This window comes from Macaca fascicularis, chromosome 6 (genome assembly GCF_037993035.2).
Source record: "Macaca fascicularis isolate 582-1 chromosome 6, T2T-MFA8v1.1".
Taxonomy (NCBI): Eukaryota; Metazoa; Chordata; class Mammalia; order Primates; family Cercopithecidae; genus Macaca; species Macaca fascicularis.
In genome coordinates, this window is record NC_088380.1 from 64,666,454 (window position 1) to 64,690,025 (window position 23,572).

Here is a 23,572-nt window from a genome sequence, read left to right on the forward strand (position 1 = left end):
ATATCAAGTCTACTCACTTCCTCCTCACTGGCCCTCTGAATGCATTCACCCCACCCCATATTCTGTGTGTAGAAGCAATGTATATAAATGTGAGTGAAGAGACGATTGGATCATCTTTGCATCCTATGTGTTGGTGTTAATTCAACAAAGGATGGGGAATACAAGGTCAGTTATCCAGGTGAACTGAGTATTTCTTAAAACTTAAGTAGTTTGACAGGTAACTTATATTCAATAAATTCATAGTTTTGTGACAATTCTACTTATCTTGTCACTGCTAATTCTCCTCTTAATCTTTGAAACGTATCATATCTTTGTGTGCTTCCAAATACAGATACTATATTACTGGATGATGTGAAACAACAGAAGTGATTGTTACTCAGATGCTGAAATATTAAGATGACAAAAATATTGTCTATTTACACTGTAATTTTCATCATGTTTCTTCATGATGTCACTTGGGCAACCTTTTGTTATCTAGTTGTTTCTACTGTTACAAAAAATTTTTACTATTAATGGTAATTCAAATTTACTTTCATGTATTTATTTATTAGACTTATGCTAATACTTAACATTTTTCTTTTTCTTACTTTTCTTAAGAATTAAGTTGCTACTGCATCATCTATATTTAACAAACTGTGATGGTCTCTGAGCAGAAGTGATCAGGAACTTCTCTTCTGCCTTGTATGAGCTAATTTTTTAAGATTCTGAGTTTAGCCTAGTGCTCTATACTTGTATACATTCTCTAAGAGTTGGCTATATATTTACTTTGTACCTCTTTGAGCTTTTATTTTATTCTTAATCAAATTTTCATACTGCTATGTATTTCACTGGTTTAATGAATTTGGTCAACAGTTACTTCTGTTTCTCAGCAGTTTTTGCTGTAGTAGCATACAGTACTTTGTTTACAATGGCATTATCAAAATTATGTGCTCCTAGAAATAATCAAAATGGTTTTTTTTTTTTTTTTCCAAAAGATTAAGCTCACTGGACTTTGGCTTTCTAATCTGTAAAATGGCATAACAATGTCGCTATCAAAAGGACTGTGAGTATATCAAATAAGATAGCTGGTGTGAAAATACTTGGGAAAGTTGATGATATACACACACCATGTCTGTTATGATTATTATTACCATCATCTTTATCTGTTTTGCCATTTCATTGGTTTCTATTTATAGAGGACAAGATGACGATATCGTATCTACTAGAGGGGATTATTTTCCTTCTTCTCACTTTCGCAATATAGTAAATAGTTATATTTAAACTTAAAGAGTATTTAAAGGTTTTTCAAAACAGTTCAATTAAATAGATAACCACAAATCTTCATTTTAAATACCTTTTCATTAGGTACCTATCCTCATTAGGTACAGTTTGTGTTTGAAATTTCTAAGAAAATTTCTCAATAGGAAAGCTTAACTAGAACAATTAATATGAAATCATCAAGTAATTAAATATATCATAACATCATTCTCTATAAAGCACAGTTAAATTACAGACATCAGACAGTCTTCATAGCATTATTGTGAAATAGGTAAGGTAAGAAAATTAAAGTTTACACATGATCATATGAGAATTCATATTAAGAGAAGGCATAGTCCTTTATGGTGGAAGATATGTGTAGTGTCAGATTAAATGTTGAAATATTTATTCTATTTACTTTTCTTTCCACAGAAACTTAATCTCCTTGGTAGAAAGAATGCTTTCTAGGAGTTGGTGTCAAAGGAACATCTTACTGCTCCAATGTAAATATCCAAGGAGAATGGAAAAGCTAAACATGTGAACACATTATTTTTCAGCAACATATAGAGTTGACTCATGGTCTGATTAAACTCATCTTTCTATCTGAGTCTGATCAGATAAAGAACTCTTGAGACACACAGCAAAATGAGGTCATCCTTGCAAGTTTGATTTTGAAATTTCATATTTAAATATGAAATGCTGTAAGGTTTTCATAAAATATATGTATATATTTAATATTTACTAACTGGAGTAGAATGTATGAAAGAAATGATCTATCCAAAACTCAGTTTACTACAATTTAAAAAGGTAGAACACATAACTACATAAATGGACTCCACTAACTCACTGTGAGTTTTCCTCTTTCTTTTATCAGTACCGAGGTTGACTCACCCTTGATGAAGTTGCATTAGATGACTTTCAGTTCAGTCATTTGCCTATTTAACATTGTTTATTGTTATCCATGGGGCTGGTCAGTATTCTACTCACCTCTACCCTGTTCCCTTTTATGATCTGCATAGTCGATTTTTTAAGCCTTTCCCTTTCTTCTCAGGCTGCCCCATCCCTCTCTCCTCTGGCTATTGATGGCTACACCTTCTACTTTTACATTCATTCATTTGGAGAGGGAGGAGTAAAATGTTTATAGAGGATTTATGGCTAATATCTCTTAACATTTTACTCCTCCATCTCTAAATTTACATTTCCCTTTTTTACTCTTCTCCTCCTCCTCCTTCTCTCTTCTTTTTCTTCTTGTCTTCTCTCTTCTTCCTTTTTTTCTTCTCTCTTCTTCTCCTTCTCTCTCTCTCTTTTTTTCCCCCAGACACAGTCTTGTCTTGCTCTGTCACCCAGGCTGGAGTGCAGTGGCATCATCATAGCTCACTGCAACCTTGAACTCCTGGGCTCAACCAATCCTCCTACCTCAGTCTCGGACTAAAGGCACATGCCACCACAGCCAGCTAATTTTTTGGATTTTTAGTAAGGACAAGGTCTCACTATGTTGCCCAGGCAGGTCTTCTTTGTCCTTCCTAAAGAATACAGTTCTGGTATTTACTACTTTTCCAAGGATAGCCTCCTTACTCTGGCTTATGATCACATTTTTGTCAGCAACTACAGCTCCATCTTTAACCCTTTTTTCCCCTTGAATTTTTAGTCTCTTTCTATCTCGTGGAGTCTTCCCTCAGCTCAAGTATCCTGAATTCATAAAAATTCTGCTTGAACCTAATTCTCTGTCAGGAAACCTTAGTTCTCTCTTCCTCCTCCACTCATCAGCCTTTTAAAGAGATGCCTGGGTTTGCTCACATTTTCACTTCAATTCATTCCTTAGCCCAGGGGCTCCTAATGCTATTACCTGAATATGACGCTCCACTCAACTGTCATTCAAAAACCTAGTAATTATAGAAGGTAACTGTTCTCATTTCTCCTGGTTCTCTGGACTGTTATTTCTGTTTGCTGTTCTAGTATTTAACTGTTGTCTTGTTTACCCTAGGCTTATCACGTACAAGCCAATTCATCACCTGTTATCTGCTGTGTTTTCTACTCGCTTCCCTTTGTCCATCATGTCCACGTCACCAGGTACATAGTTATTCATGGTCAAAAATCAGCATTCTCTTTGATTCTCCTTCTCCACTGGCTGTTCCCCAACATACAGACATACATCACACACACACACACACACACACACAGAGAACCATTCTATAAGCCTCTTGCATCTAAGCCAACTCTGCTCCACTGCCATCACTCCCTTGATCTAGGTCTTCATCATATTTAGCCTGCCTTACTTCTGTGAATTTCAACACGAAATACTTCCCTGTAGTCACTTTGCTATGCAATCATTCAACAATAGAGTAATCAAGATGCAATAAAAACAAGAATATGATCATGCCAAAACTCAGCTAAAAACCTCTGTGACTCTCAGGTCCCATAGACTATATTTGAAATTTTCTTCTCTTTTGCCGGGTTTCACTATTCACATCAAGCAGATTGTCATTCCTTAGTTCAGCCATAATTTTCCATGCCTCACATTTAGTAAATGTTGTTCCCTTAGCCCGGTATTTTCTGTACTTTTCCCTTGGGTAGAAAACTGTCCATCTCCTCTCTATGTTCCTGCAGTACATTGTAAATGCCTCAAGGATTGTGCTCACCATATTTTATAACAATGGTCTAAAATGCCAGACCTTACTGCTCCACAGATTGAGAGCTTTAAATACACCATATTTGCTCAAGAAGCATTCTCATTATGTGTGTATGAATAAATAAGTGTCATGAATTTCAAATCTAAGAAAGTGAGATAAAAATAATGTAGAAATAGGGTCACTAGGAATAGAAAGTTGTTTAGAGATGAAGAAGGGTAAACGTCAATAATACAACTGCTAAAATAGCAACCACAGTTTGTAAAAATGAGTGAAATATAATTTCATTTCTAGAACCCCATGTAGACCTATTGCAATACCCTGATGCTCTGCTAGATGGCAGGAATAACACTAGACACTCAGGGGTCCCATACAGACTAATTCTTATAAGATAAACTGCAGCCTGTTGTGAGTTTTTGAGACGGGTGTCATGAAAAGATGGTGAATGTTACTGGACAAATGTATAGACCAAGAGAGAAAGATGAAGATCAATTCTATACAGAGGCAGTTGTGCCACAAATGATAGTATAGGTATTGAGTGAGAATAAAGACCTATGTAGAAAAACATGCACAATACCACAAGAATGAAATGCACTGAGAAAATGAGCTAGTGATGGTATATGATCTGCAAACCTGCTTGTCAGTTTTCACTGTTTTTCAAGCTTTACTATGTCTTAAATGATATTCAAGTCTCTCTAACGTTTTCTGTGCTTGCCTCTAATGATCCTTACAAATTGGCTTAATTTCCGCAAAGTTCCACAAAGATTTCTTAAATGATCCGGCAAACCAGTGCTAACATCTGTACATACATTAATTGAAATATATTCAAAATGCTATACAGTCTGGTTCACTGGACTTTTCCAATGTAGTTGAAAGCTTTTCAAATATTAGAAAATATCCATGTAGGTAGGTAGCTAAAACTCAGGTTCTACATAAATATAAGGTAGTGAGTTAAGTGTTAGTTTCCATTAAAAATTTAATTCTCAGTTTTCCTAGAAAGTGTATTTTCTGGGAAAATAAATACATGAGTGTGTGTGTGTATGTGTGTGTGTGTGTGTTAATCAAGAGTGACAGTGCACTCAAGTTAAATCTACCATTCATTTCTAGCTTGTATAATTTTATTCATATTCTTTCTATATTGGAGAAGAGTGATATAGTTGAACAAAAGTCAATTAGTTTTATTACATCATCAGCTCTAGATATAAATTTACTTGGTTTTCTCTCTCTTTGCCTACCCTTGTACTTACATATCACTGGCAATGGAGGAGTTCCGGGACATAGACTTTGGAGAGAGGTCATAATCGCTGTCAGATCGATACAGGAAGGACTCCCGGCGTTGACTGTGGACAAAATTTGCTTGAAGAATTAGCCCAGATCCTGGGCTGGTCATGGGATCCAAGGGACTCCGTCCCGCAGATGTGCCATTGTCCACATCAAAACTGTAAAGGAAGGAGAAGGAATTATGTTGCTGTGAACATTCACATGTTCATATTTTCACAAAGTATTTAGCTTCAACTGAGGAATTGACAGTGGAATTAGCAGGAATCAAAATTACAGCTAATTTCTGCCATAAGAATATGATAATATTGAAATACATAAAAGAAAAACACATTGACTTCACATTCTTGTTTTCCTGGATACTGTTGTTAACTGACCGGATACAAGATACAGGTTTTTCCAAACTCAACTTCAGTTAAACGGGAAACGTTCTGCAAAACTTAATCTTCTAAGTACAAAATTCCTTTCGGAAAATAACAAATACACAGTAATTCGTTAAATATTTGAATTTGATTCAACAAATGCCCATTTTGTGCCTAATGCTGTTCTCCCAAACATGGGATCCTCCCCCACACTCCTACCCTACTACATCCATCCAAGCATTAATTTCCATTGTACCCACTTCCTTCCATCCCTACTACCAATATTTTAGATTCAGGTCTCCATCAAATTTCATCTATATTATTATAACAACCTTTATATTAGTGTCCTGAATCCATTTTCCAGTGTCATTCTTCAGTTTAAAACTCTTCAGTAACTTACTATTGCTCTCAGGATGAAGTCAAAATTTCTTTGCTAGACTGCCAGTCTAACCATCTGCTCTCAATTACAATTAGTCGCCCTCCCAGCCTCAACTTGCAGCCCTCATCCACTGGGGACTTCATGCCCAACTCATATTGAGGCACCATCTCCTTGTCACAGGCTATCACCTCCTGCTCCCCTAAATAATCAAATCTCCTTTCCCCTGCCTAATTGTCACTCAACCTTGAGACTTAGCCTGCACCTGAAAGGCTGCCCTGGTATATCAGAACTTTGTGAAAGGCCCTTTCTCTATGCTCCCAAGACACTTTCCCACTCCCTAATGACAGAATTTACAATGAATTGAAAATGTTTTTCACCCAGGAGCTCTCTACGAATGGAGACTCAGCGTATTCTTGGCTCTTTGAAAACTGTGCTCAAGTGTCTTGAGTAAATGATTAAATGAATAAAAGGCACTGTGCTCAGCAATACGTATTTCAGAGCTGGGAAAAAAATAACTACACACACAGTTCTTAACGTCATAGTCCTTATAATCTAGATAAACTTTCCACAAAGAACCTTTCTAGTGAAACATCAACCAGTATTAAAATAAAGTCAACTTTCATGTGTTCTTAGGAGAGGAGGGTGAGAGCTTATGATAGCCCAGCAGGTGTGTGGTTTTAAAGAAAAAATTGTTGAATGAATAAATAAACACGTGAATTCAAGTTTTGCTGTCATTAACATTTTCCCCATTAGAAGCTTTATCCAAACTATTAACTAGCTAAATTTAAAACATTCCTTTATTTTCTTTATTGGAGTCATTAATAAATAGAGTTGTGACTCTAAGATTGGAAGATGTTTCATGGATCACTTTGAATCTATGATCAAATAACAGTAGCTCCAAAATAATCCATCAAGTAAACAGAAGACGAAAAACTCACTATCTCGAGCAGTTGTAAATATGTTTTTCCAACTTAAAATTTTCTTAGAATTGTGTCACTTTATAGATGTATTGATTTGGTTCGGGAGGGACAATGAGAGATTATCTAGTTGAACAGACTCACTTTACAGAGGAGGATACCAGGTCCTAGAAAAGTTAATTGACCAGTCGCTGAGCTAACTGTATTATCACTGATTGTTCCTAAAGGCTTTCCAGCTATACTGCATGATTATATAAGCCACAAATATATGTGACACCCAAACAAGGGACCTCTGTTTCACCAGAATAGGATAGGCACATATGTATGTGGGACCTTGTCAATTCCCAGGAAGACTGGAAGAGGAGGATGGTCTCTAATCATTCAACAGACATACATTAGGGATCTTCAGCAAACTCTCCTTGGATATACTTAAAAAGGCATTTATTAAGCACCTACTATGAGTGCATTAAGATACAAAAATAAAGGATGAATGATTAACTCAGGCTGGGATATCTGAGAAGTTTTCATGAAGAGTAGTACTTAAGAAGGTTTTTGAAGGTATTGTATTTAGTATACAACTGGAAGACATTAAAAACTTCTGAATAGTGGGGGTTTGGCAAAGTAGATTTCTCTTCTAAGAAGACAGTCATGGCAGATTTTCAACATGAGGAGGACCTAGTAATGTGAATACCTATAGAAATGTTTATGTTTATTTCCCTTTAATATCAAGATATTCTTTTTGCTACATTTTGAAAAAGAAAATACCCTCATACAAAAGTGTGAGTTTTGGTTTAGTCTTTTTCAATTCAATTGAATAAATACCAAATTTGTAGAAATCAGTAATACTTTTTCTTTAATTACAATTTTTCCAACTAAATTAAGCAAGTCAACTTACAGAGACACTTCACTATAAGTTTTGAAACAAATATTGCTAAATATCTTAAGTCATTTAGATATTTAAGATATTTTTAAATCTTAAAACTTTTAAGCCACAATATTACCACTAAAACCAAAACATTTATTAATAGGTCAGAAAGTGCTTGATATGAGATATTCTGGGGGCTTTAATATTTTTCTTTGTATACCATAATATAAAAATTTGTCCACTAGATGGAGATCATTTTCTTAAACAAAGAAACTCTATTTTCCACTGAAGGGTTAAATAACCTAAAGGCCTAAATTATTTCTTAGGGACTCACGAAAATAACCCTTTAAATGGCATCCAAAAAACAAAGTTCACAATGTATACTAAGTAATTGTCAATATTGATACAATTACATTAATCTAATATCAGTATTAGCTTTACAAACATTGAGAATGAAGATCTAAAAATAATGACTGATATTTTATTGGACTTTTATTTAAAGAAAAAATACTTGAGAGGATTTAATTGAATTTCCATAACAAATCACTGACTACTTATTGTGTTGGAATAAAGTAACATGAGCATGATTAACAGTCTGAGGTTTCACTCTAAATTTTGGCACCGCAAGTATTCTCAGAATACGGTTTGTTTTGGGAAGTGAACCTAGGGTCTGAGTTCATTTGCATAATTGATTCCCATTATATTAAATGCTCTTATGATCAAAATTAGTTATCAAGAAAAGGTAATATTACTGAGAATCTCTAGTCTGAAGTACCAGCAAATGTCAGTATTAGTGAATGACTTTATAGAAAAAGAGACTTTGTATTTTGAAATATTCATTGAATAAACTTTTACATTACATCCTATGTCCTTAGATCAGCACTTTAATAAGTACAGATATACTAAACATTGTCCTTTTCTACAAAGCACTAAAGTCTAGTTAAGGTAATAGAACATCAAGCAACCAGAGAAAATAAAAGCAACAAAACAGGTGGCATCTGTATTAAATAGTATACTAAAACATGAAATTGTATTATATAGGCAATCAGACTATGTGATGTAGACAATGAATGTAAAGGGAATTTAAGAAGTTGCAGGATGTACACCTTTGAAGGAGAGTTAAAAAATGTCCAGCCAGAGTAGAGCTGGGGTTGGGTGTGGAGGCCACCCATCAAAAGTGAAGCCACAAGAACAAACCCAAGAAGGAATGAGTAAGGCATGTATATAAAACAGGACATTTAGTGTCTGGCTCAATTTGAGGCTTGGTATTAAAGAATAGTGGGGACCTATAAAAATGGCAGTTCTGTACAGTTCAACCTAACAGGTAGGACTGAATGTGTTTATGGCAAGCTGGGTCAAGGAGTGTCAGCAGAAGTTTGTTATAAAGACTTATGTGGAGACGCACAAATCAACTTTTAACACTGAAATCTTAGGGGAGTAAGATGGGGAAGACTAGTATTTGTTGAAATAAACATATTGCTTTTGCAACAAATAAAAGGTAGAAAACAGAGTAGAGGCTGAGCACAGTAGCTCATGCCTGTAATCCCAACACTTTGGAGGCACACATGGGAGGATCACTTGAGTTCAGGAGTTCAAAGTTACAGTGACTATGATCGTGTAACTGCACTCCAATCTAGGTGACAGAGCATGACTCTGTCTCAAAAAAAAAAAAAAAAAAAAAAAAAAAAAAAAAAAAAAAAAAAAAAAGAAAGCAAGAAAGACAAAAAAACAGAGTAAAGAAAAAGGAGAAAAATAAATTTTTAACTACATGAGGACCCCCAAAAAGGCTTGTTCATTAAATACTTCAAATATTAGAACTAGGGGGTTTGCCTTGAGAGAGGGAGGTTAGTTGTGGATTTTAAAAGGCAGTACATTTTTACTCGGTAGGTAGTAAGTTAACTGAGAATTAGACTACTTACTTAACTTTCTGAAAGTTAGCCTGATTAGTCAGTTTGGGCTGAAATTATAGATAGCTTCAAATAAGCTACTTATTTTTGAAACACAATTTTATCAACAGTCCACATCGTGGTATTATGAATAAAACAAGAAGGTGATGAAGGATAAGGTAGCCCTAACCTTAGATGCTGGTATCAAAATGATCAGTTGTGATTTTTCCAAAGACATTCTTTAGAAAACACTTAGATGTGGTGAATTCTCTTTTGACTCATAGCCAATTAGATGGAGCCCAAGCAAAAACCTAGCGAAAGTTCGAAAAAGTAACTAAAGGATTGGGGAGAGTAAAAATAACCAAATTTAATGATGATGGTGGCAATAATAATAATGTTCATAATAATAAAACTTCTGGAGCACCTTCCACGTTCCAGGCACTGTGCTTTGCACATATTATCTTATTTAATCCTCAAAATAACCCTTTGAAGTAGGCACTGTATTTTCCATTTGACCATGGGGACCCTGAGGCATAGACAAACGACTCTATGTAAAGTAGTATGCTCAAGTTCATAAGTGGGTTTTAAACTCAAGCTGTCTGATTCTAACGCTGGGGAGAATAGACTCTGTTTACACCTCTATTATGAAGTTTCCTATTAATCATTAAAAAAAAAATACAGGAACACCTTTTAGCTTCCTTACCTACATGGAACTTCTGAAAATAACATTCTGATTAACTTATAGGTGACGCATGCAAAGGCTAATTCTGAGACTAAAGTTTCATATGGGGCTGGGTGTGGTGGCTCACCCCTGTAATCCCAGCACTTTAGGAAGCCAAGACTGGTGAATTGCTTGAGCCCAGGAGTTCAGGGCCAGCCTGGGCAACATGGTGAAACACCATCTTTACAAAAAATTTTAAAATTACCTGGGTATGGTGGTGCTTACCTGTAGTCCCAGTTACCCCAGAGGCAGAGGCAGGAGGATCACCTGAACTTAGGAGGTCAAGGCTGCAGTGAGCCATGATTATGTCACTGCACTCCAGCCTGGGTGACAGAGCGAGACTCTGTCTCAAAAAAAAAGTTTTCATATGACCCAACATTTTGGAATTTGCCAAATCCCCAGATTTTTCCAATTCTAAACGTAACAGTAGGGTGTAAAAAGTCTTTGCTGTAACCCATTTGGTGGGTTTCTTTACAGCATTTGAGATTTCATTTGGAATTAGGGAAGGGTCAGTGGGTCTGCAAAAGGGCTTCGCAAATGGAACTAAGTGAGGTGCTTTCTTGTTCCACATGTTTGCTTCCCTTAATGCAATTTAAGAATGCACACAATTCTTAAAACAGATAACTTTTGCCAGAAGGCAGTTTTGGAGGAGGAATGACATAGCTGTATTTGTCATTATGTATATTGTCATATACGAGGGGGCAGTAAGAGTAATGACCAGCTGGCCTGCTGTATTCAGAAGTGTTAAAGAATGTGTGTGGCTAGCACTACTCATGATCATTTACTCCACAGACCCATCCTTTTCTATGGAACCAGCCCCCTACAAGAAACAAAGAGAAATTGGACAAACTGACCAATGAACAAATACTCCAAGTTCTCCACACTGTTCCATTTCAGTGGAATTATTGGATGGTAATACAGTTTCAATCTACCTTTCCTCCACGTTCTCAACTGCTCCCATACTTTGTGTCTACTGACCTTGTAATTGTTTGTCTACTGAAGGTCATTTCTCATCTTTTTGGCCTTTTGCTAGATATTGCTTCCCTAGTTTAAATCTTTTTCAATTTATTTTTGACCATGATATGGGCCCTCTCCTGAGCCAGAGTCCTGCTACTGTGCTGAGAAAATAGCTCTCCTCATCTAGCCTAGACATTGGGACCTTATACTCAGCACTGATCCCCCAGTATGAAGCCCAAAGGGGGTGGGGCAATGAGGGCCTCAGTGGAGCAACTACTAAGGAACCCCTATCAATAGCAGCCTCCATTACCGAAGCATCTATGAAGGCAACTCACAGCGAAGATCTTGCTGAATGCCGCTGGGAACCCTGGGCCATCACTAAAGCCAGGACCATCTGAGAGCTGCCTTTTTAGCTACGTGTTAAGAACAATGGCAGATAGACCTACCAAAAATGTTCCTGTTAATATGTTTATTTAGGAGTTAGAAAACATGGGTTAAATTTGAAATCTTGGTTCAGCCACTTCCTATTTGCATGCTCTAAGGCACGTTACTGTACCTTTCTAGGCTTTCACTGCTGATAAAGATAATTACAGTACCTAGCTCTAGGGCCATTACAAGGATTAGAAGAGAAAATGTTTGGAAAGCATTTACCACATTGCCTGGCAGCTAGTACGCTCCCATTATTTAGCAGCTATTGTTTTTCACTTTTATTACTCTTTATCTTCCAGGGGGATCTTCATCTAGGTTATTCTCTTTAACTTTACTTGAACACATGACTTTGGGAAGAACCTAAAGGGAGAGATGAAAGGGGAAGAGAACTGAAGGCCAAATCACCTGAATCAGCCCTTGCAATCAATGAGGTGGCAGATGCTGGAGCCAGATTGCTCTAAAAGTTTCAGCTGCTTTTATGTCTCCACCCAACTCCATAATTCCAGTGTGCTAACATCCGGGGAGGGTGGAGACTGCTGATTTTTTTCTAGATATTCCTCACTGAGGAGAAAGAATAATTTCCTACCAGGAAGTGTGGAAGGTTTGGAGGTCCCAACAACCTAGGTGGGGCTCCAGCTGAATATAATGAGCAGAAACAGTCCGTCAGATCTCAGGTCTCCAGACACAGGGTGTAGCTTGTGGACCTCAGGTCACAATTTTACTGCTGTTTATATTCCTGCACTCCACTCTCCCCTGTGTATTGTAGTTCATGCTGTTGGCTACACATTGGAACCCATTTGGATGCTTTGCCACTCACGGGGAGGGGAGGCTTACCCTTGAGCTTAAGGGGAGAGTAACTGGAACTGGATAATTACATACATTTTTTCCCTCTTTATAATAGTAAATATTTTACCCACTGTTACCAATATCACAAGTTTATGAAACTCATTTATAATCAATGCCAGTGATACTTCTCTACTGAAAATTTCCCTGCAGGTCAAATAGCTTCTCTGGAGTAAACAAAATAATGATTTGCAAAATTCACCATTTTAATATTTACTTTTTTCTGACTATGGAGATGAGACTGTAGAAACTAGCATTTTACAGTGATATGCACAGATGGCAATCTTTCCCAATCAATCATAAAACTGCATATTAAATTTAAGTAGGATACTCTGAGAAGGCATGATATTTAGCCATTTTACAAGATTACACAGCTAAATCATACTATGCATGTTTTAGCTTGCATAATATATACATTTGCACAGAGTTAAGATATTTAAGAACAGACACATTTTACCTTTTGTTTTCACAGATGATTTTTATAAACAAAAGCCTGGGGCTAGGCATGGTGGCTCACACCTGTGATCCCAGCACTTTGGGAGGCTGAGGGGGGTGGTTTGCTTGAGCTTAGGAGTTCAAGACCAGCCTGGGCAACATGATGAAACCCTGTTTCTATAAAAAAAAAAAAAAAAAGCCAGGCATGATGGCACAAGCCTGTGGTGCTGAGTCAGGAGAATCACTTGAGCCCAGGAGGCTGAGGCTTCAGTGAGTCTAGATCATGCCACTGCACTCCAGCCTGGGTAACACAGTGAGACCCTGTCATATACACATACACAAACACATACACACACAGGCACAAAGATGAAGGGTATATGCTTATTTATAAGTAAAACTTTAGGTGATATCTAGAAATATATAACATACGTTTCTGGCTTGTCAGTGACACTCCCAAGTAACACAGGGCAATAAAGAGATTCAAGATGGAAATGATAGCATGAGTTTGATGTCTGGACTGTAAATGAAAGAGGATAAGCTGGACTTGCTTAGCACACTTTTGACACAATGATGTGGTAAAAGGTCAATTTTTCTGAAAAGTATTTATTAGGCCAGTGTTATGGACTGAGTCTTGTTTCCCCCAGAATTCATATGTTGAAGCCCTAACCCCCCAATGAGGTTGAGGTTGAGGTTAAATCAATCTTGTTTCCTCCAGAATTCATATGTTAAATGAGGTCATATGGATGAGGCCCTAATCCAACAGGGCGGGTGTTCATATAAGAAAGGAGAGAGACACAAGAGCATTCTCTCTTTACCACATGAGGACAAAGTGAGAAAGCAGCCATCTGCATGTAGGAAGAGAGCCCTCAACAGGAACCAAATCAGTCAATCTTGGTCTTGGACTTCCCAGCCTCCAGAATTGTGAGAACATTTCTGTTTAGGCCAACAGTCTAGGGTACTTCATTATGCAGCCTGAGTTGACTAAGACCACCAGAAAGCCCCAACCAAAAATTGTTTTATTTGAAGTTTATACATTACTTTTTAATGATTATTTTTAAGAAAAATTTTCTTAACTGAAACTCTCCCTAAGAAATCATCTCAAATTACTGCCAAGACCAATGCTATGAAATTTTCCCCCTAATTTTTCTTCTAGGTTTACAGCTTCAGGTCTTACAATTAAGTCTTTTGAGTCAAATTTTTGTGTATCGTTTAAGATAAGGTTTAGTTTCATTCTTTTGCATGTGAATATCCAGTTTTCCCAATACCGTTTGTTCAAGACTTTTTTTTCTTCATTGTATATTCTGGGCATCCTTGTCAAAATCAGTTAACTGTGTATGTTTGGATTTATTTCTCGGTTCTATTCTGTTCTATTGGTTTTATGTCTGTCTTCATGCCAGTACCACACTGTTTTGATTACTGTCACTTAGTAATATGTTTTGCAATCAGGAAGTCTGAGATCTCCAGATTTTTTGTTCTTTTTCAAGATTGTTTTGACTATTCACAGTCTTTTGTGGTTTCTTATGAATTTGAAGATTGCTTTTCTATTTCTATAAAAAATACCATTGGGATTTTGATAGAGATTGCATTGGCCAGTGTGGACATTTTAACAATATTAAGTTTTCTAATCCATGGAAGCATCAAAGCATAAGGAAAAAAAAGTAAAAACAGGCAAGGGGGACTATATCAAAATAAAATGTTTCTGCACAGCAAGGGAGAAAACACAGTGAAAAGACAACCTATAGATTAGGAGAAAATATCTGCAAACCATATGCCTGATATGGTGTTAATATCCGCAATATATAGGAGCTCCTACAACTCAATAGCAAAACCTCCCAAAACCCAGTTGAAACCCCTCAAAATTAAAAAACCCAATGAAAGAAATGGACATTTCTCCAAAGAAGACATACAAATGGTAAACAGCTATATGAAAAGATGCTTAACATCACTAATCATTAAGGAAATGCAAAGGAAAATCACAAGATATTGCTTCACTCCTGTTGGGCTGGCCATTATCTAAAAAAAAAACTGTTGGCAAGGACATGCAGAAATTGGAATCCTTGTGCACTGATAGTGGGAATGTAAAGTGATGCCATTACTATAAAAAAGAGTATGGAGGTTCTCCAAAAATTAAAAATAGAACTACCATATGATCTACTAATCCAACTTCTGGGTATTTATCCAAAAAATTGAGATCAGCATGTCAAAGAGATATTTGCATTCCCATGTTCATTGATGTAGATTCACAATACTAAGATGTGGAAACAATCTAAATGTCCATCAATGAATGAACGGATTAAAACATGTGGTATATACATACAATGGAATATTATTTAGCCTTAAAAGAAGGATATCCTGTCATATGCTACAACATGGATGAATTTTGAGGACATTATGCCAAGTGAAATAAGTCAGTCACAGAAAGACAAATATTGCATGATCCCTCTTATATGAGGGATTTAAAGTAGTTGAACTCATAGAAGCAGGAAGTAGCATGGTAGTTGCTTGGCCTGGGGGGAGGGAGAAATGGAGAGCTGTTGTTCAATGTGTATCATTTCAATCACGCAAGATGAATAAATTCTAGAGATCTGCTGTACAACATTGTGCTAACAGCTAATAATAATGTACTATACATTTAAAAATGTAAGAGGATAGATCTCATATTATGTGTCTTTGCTTTTACCACAATAAAGCAACTTTTACATAAAGGATCTCAAATGGCCCTAACATGAGGTTGTGGCATTTGGACTCCTGAGGCAAAGCCTGCAGTAGTAGTATGAGGTCCATATTTGCAGTAATTACCTAGAAATAATGAGCACTTCAAGTAGTAAACATATACATTCAACCAGAATATGTGCTGACAACGGGAAGTGGTAGTCATTTTTTTTGTAGTCATTGGTAGGCCTTAATTTGTCTGGTAATTTCATGCAGGTGTCAATGTGATTGAGAATAAAACAAGTAGGGATTTATTTCTTCCCTTACATCCTGTTATCATATACTGACCACTAACTAAGAGTATGGAGGGAAGAGCAGAAAAGCACATGCTCTCCAGGCCAGGCTGGACCTGAAAGTCAGTTGTAGCCCCATAGGACTAACTCAGTTTTATTTTTCTTGCACTGCTCACAGCAGGTTACTACCAATCTTTCACTTACTAAGACCACTTCTAAGATGCCGTATTTCCAAAATGCACTCTTTCTCCAAATGTGGCTTCATCAAGCTAAAGTCCAAAGAGGAGTAGTGTCTTGTTAACGAGGTGGGGCTCAAGATGGATTAAAGACCTAAATGTAAAACCTAAAGCTATTAAAAACCCTGGAAGATAACCAGATAAATACCATTTTGAACACAGGAACTGGCCAAGATTTCATGATAAAAGTGCCAAAACCAATTGCAACAAAAGCAAATATTGACAAATGGAACTTAATTAAACTAAAGAGCTTCTGCACAGGAAAAACAACAACAACAACAACTATTAACAGAGAGTAAACAGATAACCTACAGAATGGGAGAAAATGCTTGTAAATTATATTACCTGACAAAGGTCTAATATCCAGAATCTACAAGGAAATTAAATAAATATTCAAGCAAAAACCAAACAGCCCCATTAAAAAGTGGGCAAAGGACATGAACACTTTTCAAAAGAAAGCATATGCTAGGAGCTTGGGAGCAAGATGGCTGAATAGGAACAGCTCCAGTCTCCAACTCCCAGCACGAGCGACACAGAAGACAGGTGATTTCTGCATTTTCAGCTGAGGTACTGGGTTCATCTCACTAGGGAGTGCGGGATAGTCGGTGCTGGTCAGCTGCTGCAGCCCAACCAGCGAGAGCTGAAGCAGGGCAAGGCATCGCCTCACCTGGGAAGCCGAGGGGGAAGGGAATCCTTTTTCCTAGCCAGGGGAACTGAGACACACAACACCTGGAAAATCGGGTAACTCCCACCCCAATACTGTGCTCTACCAAGGATCTTAGCAAACGGGCACACCAGGAGATGATATCCCACACCTGGCCGGGAAGGTCCACGCCCACGGAGCCTCCCTCATTGCTAGTACAGCAGTCTGTGATCTCCCGGCAAGGCAGCAGTGAGGCTGGGGGAGGGGCGCCCGCCATTGCTGAGGCTTAAGTAGACAAACAAAGCAGCTGGGAAGCTCGAACTGGGTGGAGCTCACAGCAGCTCAAGGAGTCCTGCCTGTCTCTGCAGACTCCACCTCTGGGGACAGGGCACAGCTAAACAACAACAACAACAACAAAAAGCAGCTGAAATCTCTGCAGACGCAAATGACTCTGTCTGACAGCTTTGAAGAGAGCAGTGGATCTCCCAACACGGAGGTTGAGATCTGAGAACGGACAGACTGCCTGCTCAAGTGGGTCCCTGACCCCTGAGTAGCCTAACTGGGAGACATCCCCCACTAGGGGCAGACCGACACCCCACACCTCACACGGTGAAGTACACACCTGAGAGGAAGCTTCCAAAGCAAGAATCAGACAGGTACACTCGCTGTTCAGCAATATTCTATCTTCTGCAGCCTCTACTGCTGATACCCAGGCAAACAGGGTCTGGAGTGGACCTCAAGCAATCTCCAACAGACCTACAGCTGAGGGTCCTGACTGTTAGAAGGAAAACTAACAAACAGGAAGGACACCCACACCAAAACCCCATCAGTACATCACCATCATCAAGACCAGAGGCAGATAAAACCACAAAGATGGGGAAAAAGCAGGGCAGAAAAGCTGGAAATTCAAAAAATAAGAGCGCATCGCCCCCTGCAAAGGAACACAGCTCATCGCCAGCAACGGATCAAAGCTGGACTGAGAATGACTTTGACGAGATGAGAGAAGAAGGCTCCAGTCCATCAAACTTCTCAGAGCTAAAGAACGAATTATGTAACCAGCGCAAAGAAACTAAAAATCTGAAAAAAGAGTGGAAGAATTGATAACTAGAATAATTAATGTAGAGAAGGCCATAAACGAATTGACAGAGATGAAAACCATGACACGAGAAATACGTGACAAATGCACAAGCTTCAGTAATTGCCTCGATCAACTGGAAGACAGAGTATCAGCGATTGAGGATCAAATGAATGAAATGAAGTGAGAAGAGAAACCTAAAGAAAAAAGAAGAAAAAGAAATGAACAAAGCCTCCAAGAAGCATGGGATTATGTAAAAAGACCAAATCTACGTCTGATTGGGGTGCCTGAAAGTGAGGGGGAAAATGGAACCAAATTGGAAAACACTCTTCAGGATATCACCCAGGAGAACTTCCCCAACCTAGTAGGGCAGGCCAACATTCAAATCCAGGAAATACAGAGAACGCCACAAACATACTCCTCGAGAAGAGCAACTCCAAGACACATAATTGCCAGATTCATCAAAGTTGAAATGAAGGAAAAAATCTTAAGGGCAGCCAGAGAGAAAGGTCAGGTTACCCACAAAGGGAAGCACATCAGACTAACAGCAGATCTCTCGGCGGAAACTCTACAAGCCAGAAGAGAGTGGGGGCCAATATTCAACATTCTTAAAGAAAAGAATTTTAAACCCAGAATTTCATATCCAGTCAAACTAAGTTTCATAAATGAAGGAGAAATAAAATCCTTTACAGATAAGCAAATGCTTAGAGATTTTGTCACCACCAGGCCTGCCTTACAAGAGACCCTGAAGGAAGCACTAAACATGGAAAGGAACAACTGGTACCAGCCATTGCAGAAACATGCCAAAAAGTAAAGACCATTGAGGCTAGGAAGAAACTGCATCAACTAACGAGCAAAATAACCAGTTAATATCATAATGGCAGGATCAAGTTCACACATAACAATATTAACCTTAAATGTAAATGGACTAAATGCTCCAATTAAAAGACACAGACTGGCAAACTAGATAAAGAGTCAAGACCCATCAGTCTGCTGTATTCAGGAGACCCATCTCACACGCAGAGACATACATAGACTCAAAATAAAGGGATGGAGGAAGATTTACCAAGCAAATGGAGAACAAAAAAAAGCGGGGGTTGCAATACTAGTCTGTGATAAAACAGACTTTAAACCATCAAAGATCAAAAGAGACAAAGAAGGCCATTACATAATGGTAAAGGGATCAATTCAACAGGAAGAGCTAACTATCCTAAATATATATGCACCCAATACAGGAGCACCCAGATTCATAAAGCAAGTCCTTAGAGACTTACAAAGAGACTTAGACTCCCATACAATAATAATGGGAGACTTCAACACCCCACTGTCAACATTAGATCAACGAGACAGAAAGTTAACAAGGATATACAGGAATTGAACTCATCTCTGCAGCAAGCAGACCTAATAGACATCTACAGAACTCTCCACCCCAAATCAACAGAATATACATTCTACTCAGCACCACATCACACTTATTCCAAAATTGACCACATAATTGGAAGTAAAGCACTCCTCAGCAAATGTACAAGAACAGAAATTATAACAAACTGTCTCTCAGACCACAGTGCAATCAAACTAGAACTCAAGACTAAGAAACTCAATCAAAACTGCTCAACTACATGGAAACTGAATAACCTGCTCCTGAATGACTACTGGGTACATAACGAAATGAAGGCAGAAATAAAGATGTTCTTTGAAACCAATGAGAACAAAGACAAATGGGATCTAATTAAACTAAGGAGCTTCTGCACAGCAAAAGAAACTACCATCAGAGTGAACAGGCAACCTACAGAATGGGAGAAAATTTTTGGAATCTACTCATCTGACAAAGGGCTAATAACCAGAACCTACAAAGAACTCAAACAAATTTACAAGAAAAAAACGAACAGTCCCATCAAAAAGTGGGCAAAGGATATGAACAGACACTTCTCAAAAGAAGACATTCATAAACAGCCAACAGACACATGAAAAAATGCTCAGCATCACTGGCCATCAGAGAAATGCAAATCAAAACCACAATGGGATACCATCTCACACCAGTTAGAATGGCAATCATTAAATAGTCAGGAAACAACAGGTGCTGGAGAGGATGTGGAGAAATAGGAACACTTTTACACTGTTGGTGGGATTGTAAACTAGTTCAACCATTATGGAAAACAGTATGGTGATTCCTCAAGGATCTAGAACTAGATGTACCATATGACCCAGCCATCCCATTACTGGGGATATACCCAAAGGATTATAAATCATGCTGCTATAAAGACACATGCACACGTATGTTTTTTGCGGCACTATTCACAATAGCAAAGACTTGGAATCAACCCAAATGTCCATCAGTGACAGACTGGATTAAGAAAATGTGGCACATATACACCATGGAATACTATGCAGCCATAAAAAAGGATGAGTTTGTGTCCTTTGTAGGGACATGGATGCAGCTGGAAACCATCATTCTTAGCAAATTATCGCAAGAACAGAAAACCAAACACCGCATGTTCTCACTCATAGGTGGGAACTGAACAATGAGATCACTTGGACTCGGGAAGGGGAACATCATACACCGGGGCCTATCATGGGGAGAGGGGAGGGATTGCATTGGGAGTTATACCTGATGTAAATGACGAGTTGATGGATGCTGACGAGTTGATGGGTGCAGCACGCCAACATGGCACAAGTATACGTATGTAACAAACCTGCACGTTATGCACATGTACCCTAGAACTTAAAGTATAATAATAATAAAAAAAGCAAGCATACATATGGCCAATAAGTGTATGAAAAAATACTCAATATCACTAATCATTAGAGAAATACAAATCAAAACCACAGTGAGATACCATTTCATACTAGTCAGAATGGTTATTACTAAAAAGTCAAAAAATAACAGATGCTGGCAAGGTTGCAGAGAATAGGAAACACTTACATACTGCTGGTTAGAATGTAAATTATTAATAGTTCAACCATTGTGGAAAGTAGTGTGGTGATTCCTCAAAGAACTAAAAACAGAACTCCCATTCAACTCAGCAATCACACTACAGGGTATATACCAAAAGGAATATAAATCATTCTATCATAAAGATATGTGCATGCATGTGTTAATTACAGCACTACTCACAATCACAAAGACATGGAATCAAACTAAATGTCCATCAGTGATAGACTGGATAAAGAAAATGTGGTACATAAATACCATGGAGTACTATGCAGCCATAAAAAGGAATGAGATCATGTTCTTTGTAGGAACATGCATGGAGCTGCAGGCCATTATTTTTAGCAAACTAACACAGGAAAAGAAAACCAAATACTGCATGTTTTCACTTATAAGTGGTAACCAAATAATGAGAACACATAGAAAGAGAGGAACAATAGACACTGGGGCCAACTTGAGGGTGGAGGGTGGGAGGAGGGAGAGGATCAGAAAAAAATAACAACTGTCAGGTACTATGCTTAGTACCTGGGTGACAAAATAATATGTACACCAAACCCCAGAGTCACAAGTTTACCTATATAACAAATCTGCACATGTACCACTAAACCTAAAATAAAAGTTAAAATATTAAGAAGAAAAAAAAAGACAAGCAAGCAAAGAAAAACACCCAAGGTAGTGTTGGGGGGTGTTTCTGTATTTATTTATTGTTTCTATGATATAGAGCAAGTAAAATTGCTTTAACAAGCCCAGTTTGAAACATTGATATTTTAATGGTGTGTCCCACTACTTCTCCAGCCACCCACCCACATTTATTCTTTATATTGCAGACAGAGGGATCCTCCTAAAATGTAAGCCCATTCCCTGCAAGTTCCTGCTCACTATCCCATAATGGTATCCTGTTTTATTCAGAGTAAATATTACATCCTCTCAATCATTTAAGGCCCTCAGTGACCTGGCCCTTGGTGCCTCTCTAATCTCATCTTTACCTACATCTCTCCCTCTTGTTCACTCTGCTCAGCCTCTTGGTTCCTAGCTGTCCTTGAAGCACCATGCATACTCCCTCCCAGGGCCTTTGGGTTTGCAGTTCTCTTTGCCTGGCATGTTCTTTCTTCAGATATCAGCTCAATGTTACCTTCATGAGATATTCCCATACTGGCCTATTTAAAACTGCCACCCCTAACCCCTAACCTTTAAAAAAAAATAAAATAAATAAACAAACAAAAAACCTTCCTCACTCTTAATTTTTCTCCATAGCATTCAACAGCTTCTGATGAACTTTGTTTTTTACTATTTTATCATCTTACCCCATTAGAATATAAGCTCCACCAGTGAAGAGATTTTTTTAAAAATCTACTTTGTTCATTAATGTGTCCCCAGTAGGTACAACAGTGCCTCACACATACGAGGTGCTCAATAAATATTTGTATTGTGAATACACGGATATTTTTAGATGCAGCACTACTTTTTCTATATTGGTTATCATTTACCATGGTTGTCTGTGTAGCTCTACTTTAAATAAACTTCATAACTATTTTTTAATTTGCTAGGAATTGGTCACTTACTTAAAGAAATAGGCCTATCGATTAATGAGATTGATTAGTACATTTGAAGAAATAATCTGGAACATCATTAAGAAGGCATTTTAATGGGGATTATTTTGAAATCCTCCTGTTTGAACAGCAGTCAGCCATGCAATCAGGGGTGAGATCTAGGTTTTGTGGTTCATGAAGGTTATACAATTATGAGTCTGCTTTCAGAAAAATAATACAAAAAGAATCTTAGTTTTTTTAATTTTACAAAACCTAAAACTACGTGCAGCTGCTAGCACCCCTTCTTTCTTACAACTTGAAAGGGAACCAGGCCAGTGAGAAGCTCTTAGCTTGATCTTCATTAGTTTCACATAGATCTGCATCTGAGGCAATTATATATCAGGAAAGGATAAGAAAAGCAATTGGATGGGTGAAAATAAAAATGTAGCACCTTATATTATTACTTACTTAATTAATGCATTTTTTGAGATGGAGTTTTGCTCTCATTGCCCAGGCTGGAGTACAATGGCACAATCTTGGCTCACTGCAACCTCTGCCTTCTGGATTCAAGCGATTCTCCTGCCTCGGTCTCCCAAGTAGCTGGGATTATGGGCATGGGCCACCACGCCTAGTTAATTTTGTATTTGGGGTTTCTCCATGTTGGTCAGGCTGGTCTCGAACTCCTGACCTCAGGTGATCCACACGCCTCCCAAAGTGCTGGGATTACAGGCCTGAGCCACTGCCCCCAGGTGTACCTTATATTACCTTAAGAGGTAAATTGTTAATAGTTTTTTCTTCATTCCTTTTTACTCTTTCCTTCCCTCCCTATCATCTCCCTTTCTCCCTCCCTCTCCTTCTATTTTCAGTACCCAAATTTTCAAAGCTTACTCAGAATTCTCAAAATTTCTCTTGTTATTTGCACATGTTTCTTTTCCCCAGATCAGTGAGTATCACCTAGTCCTGGGGAATGGGGAGTGACTCCACTAGGTCAGATACTGAACCCACTTTGAAGAGGGGTGATCTTCAAACCATACCTGTCTCCCAAGATAGTAAAATTTTCTTTTTGAGGGGTGGGTTTTAAAAATGTGATCCTCAGTCATATTCCTGGCCATTTGGGTATTTAGACTTACTAAAACTTAATCTCCAAAAGATTTTATTGAATAAATAAGAATGATTGAATGATAAATCCTTTCTAGAAATACTTAGCCTTAAAATATTATATGTTAAGTATGTTAAATAAGTGTAAGTAAGATTATAACAGAAAATAAAAAAGTAATAGT

At 37.8% G+C, this 23,572-nt stretch overlaps 1 protein-coding gene across 9 annotated transcripts in view; it reads right to left on the reverse strand.

Annotated features, from left to right (window-relative positions):
• PDE4D (phosphodiesterase 4D) overlaps nucleotides 1–23,572 on the reverse strand; it is an 807,734-nt gene that overhangs the window by 234,851 nt on the left and 549,311 nt on the right. For all 9 annotated transcript variants that reach the window (XM_005556956.4, XM_015451424.3, XM_065546289.1 and 6 more), the window contains one exon: nucleotides 5,111–5,302. In XM_005556956.4, the coding sequence (XP_005557013.1) occupies nucleotides 5,111–5,302 (192 nt within the window). The remainder of the gene's footprint in view (nucleotides 1–5,110; nucleotides 5,303–23,572) is intronic.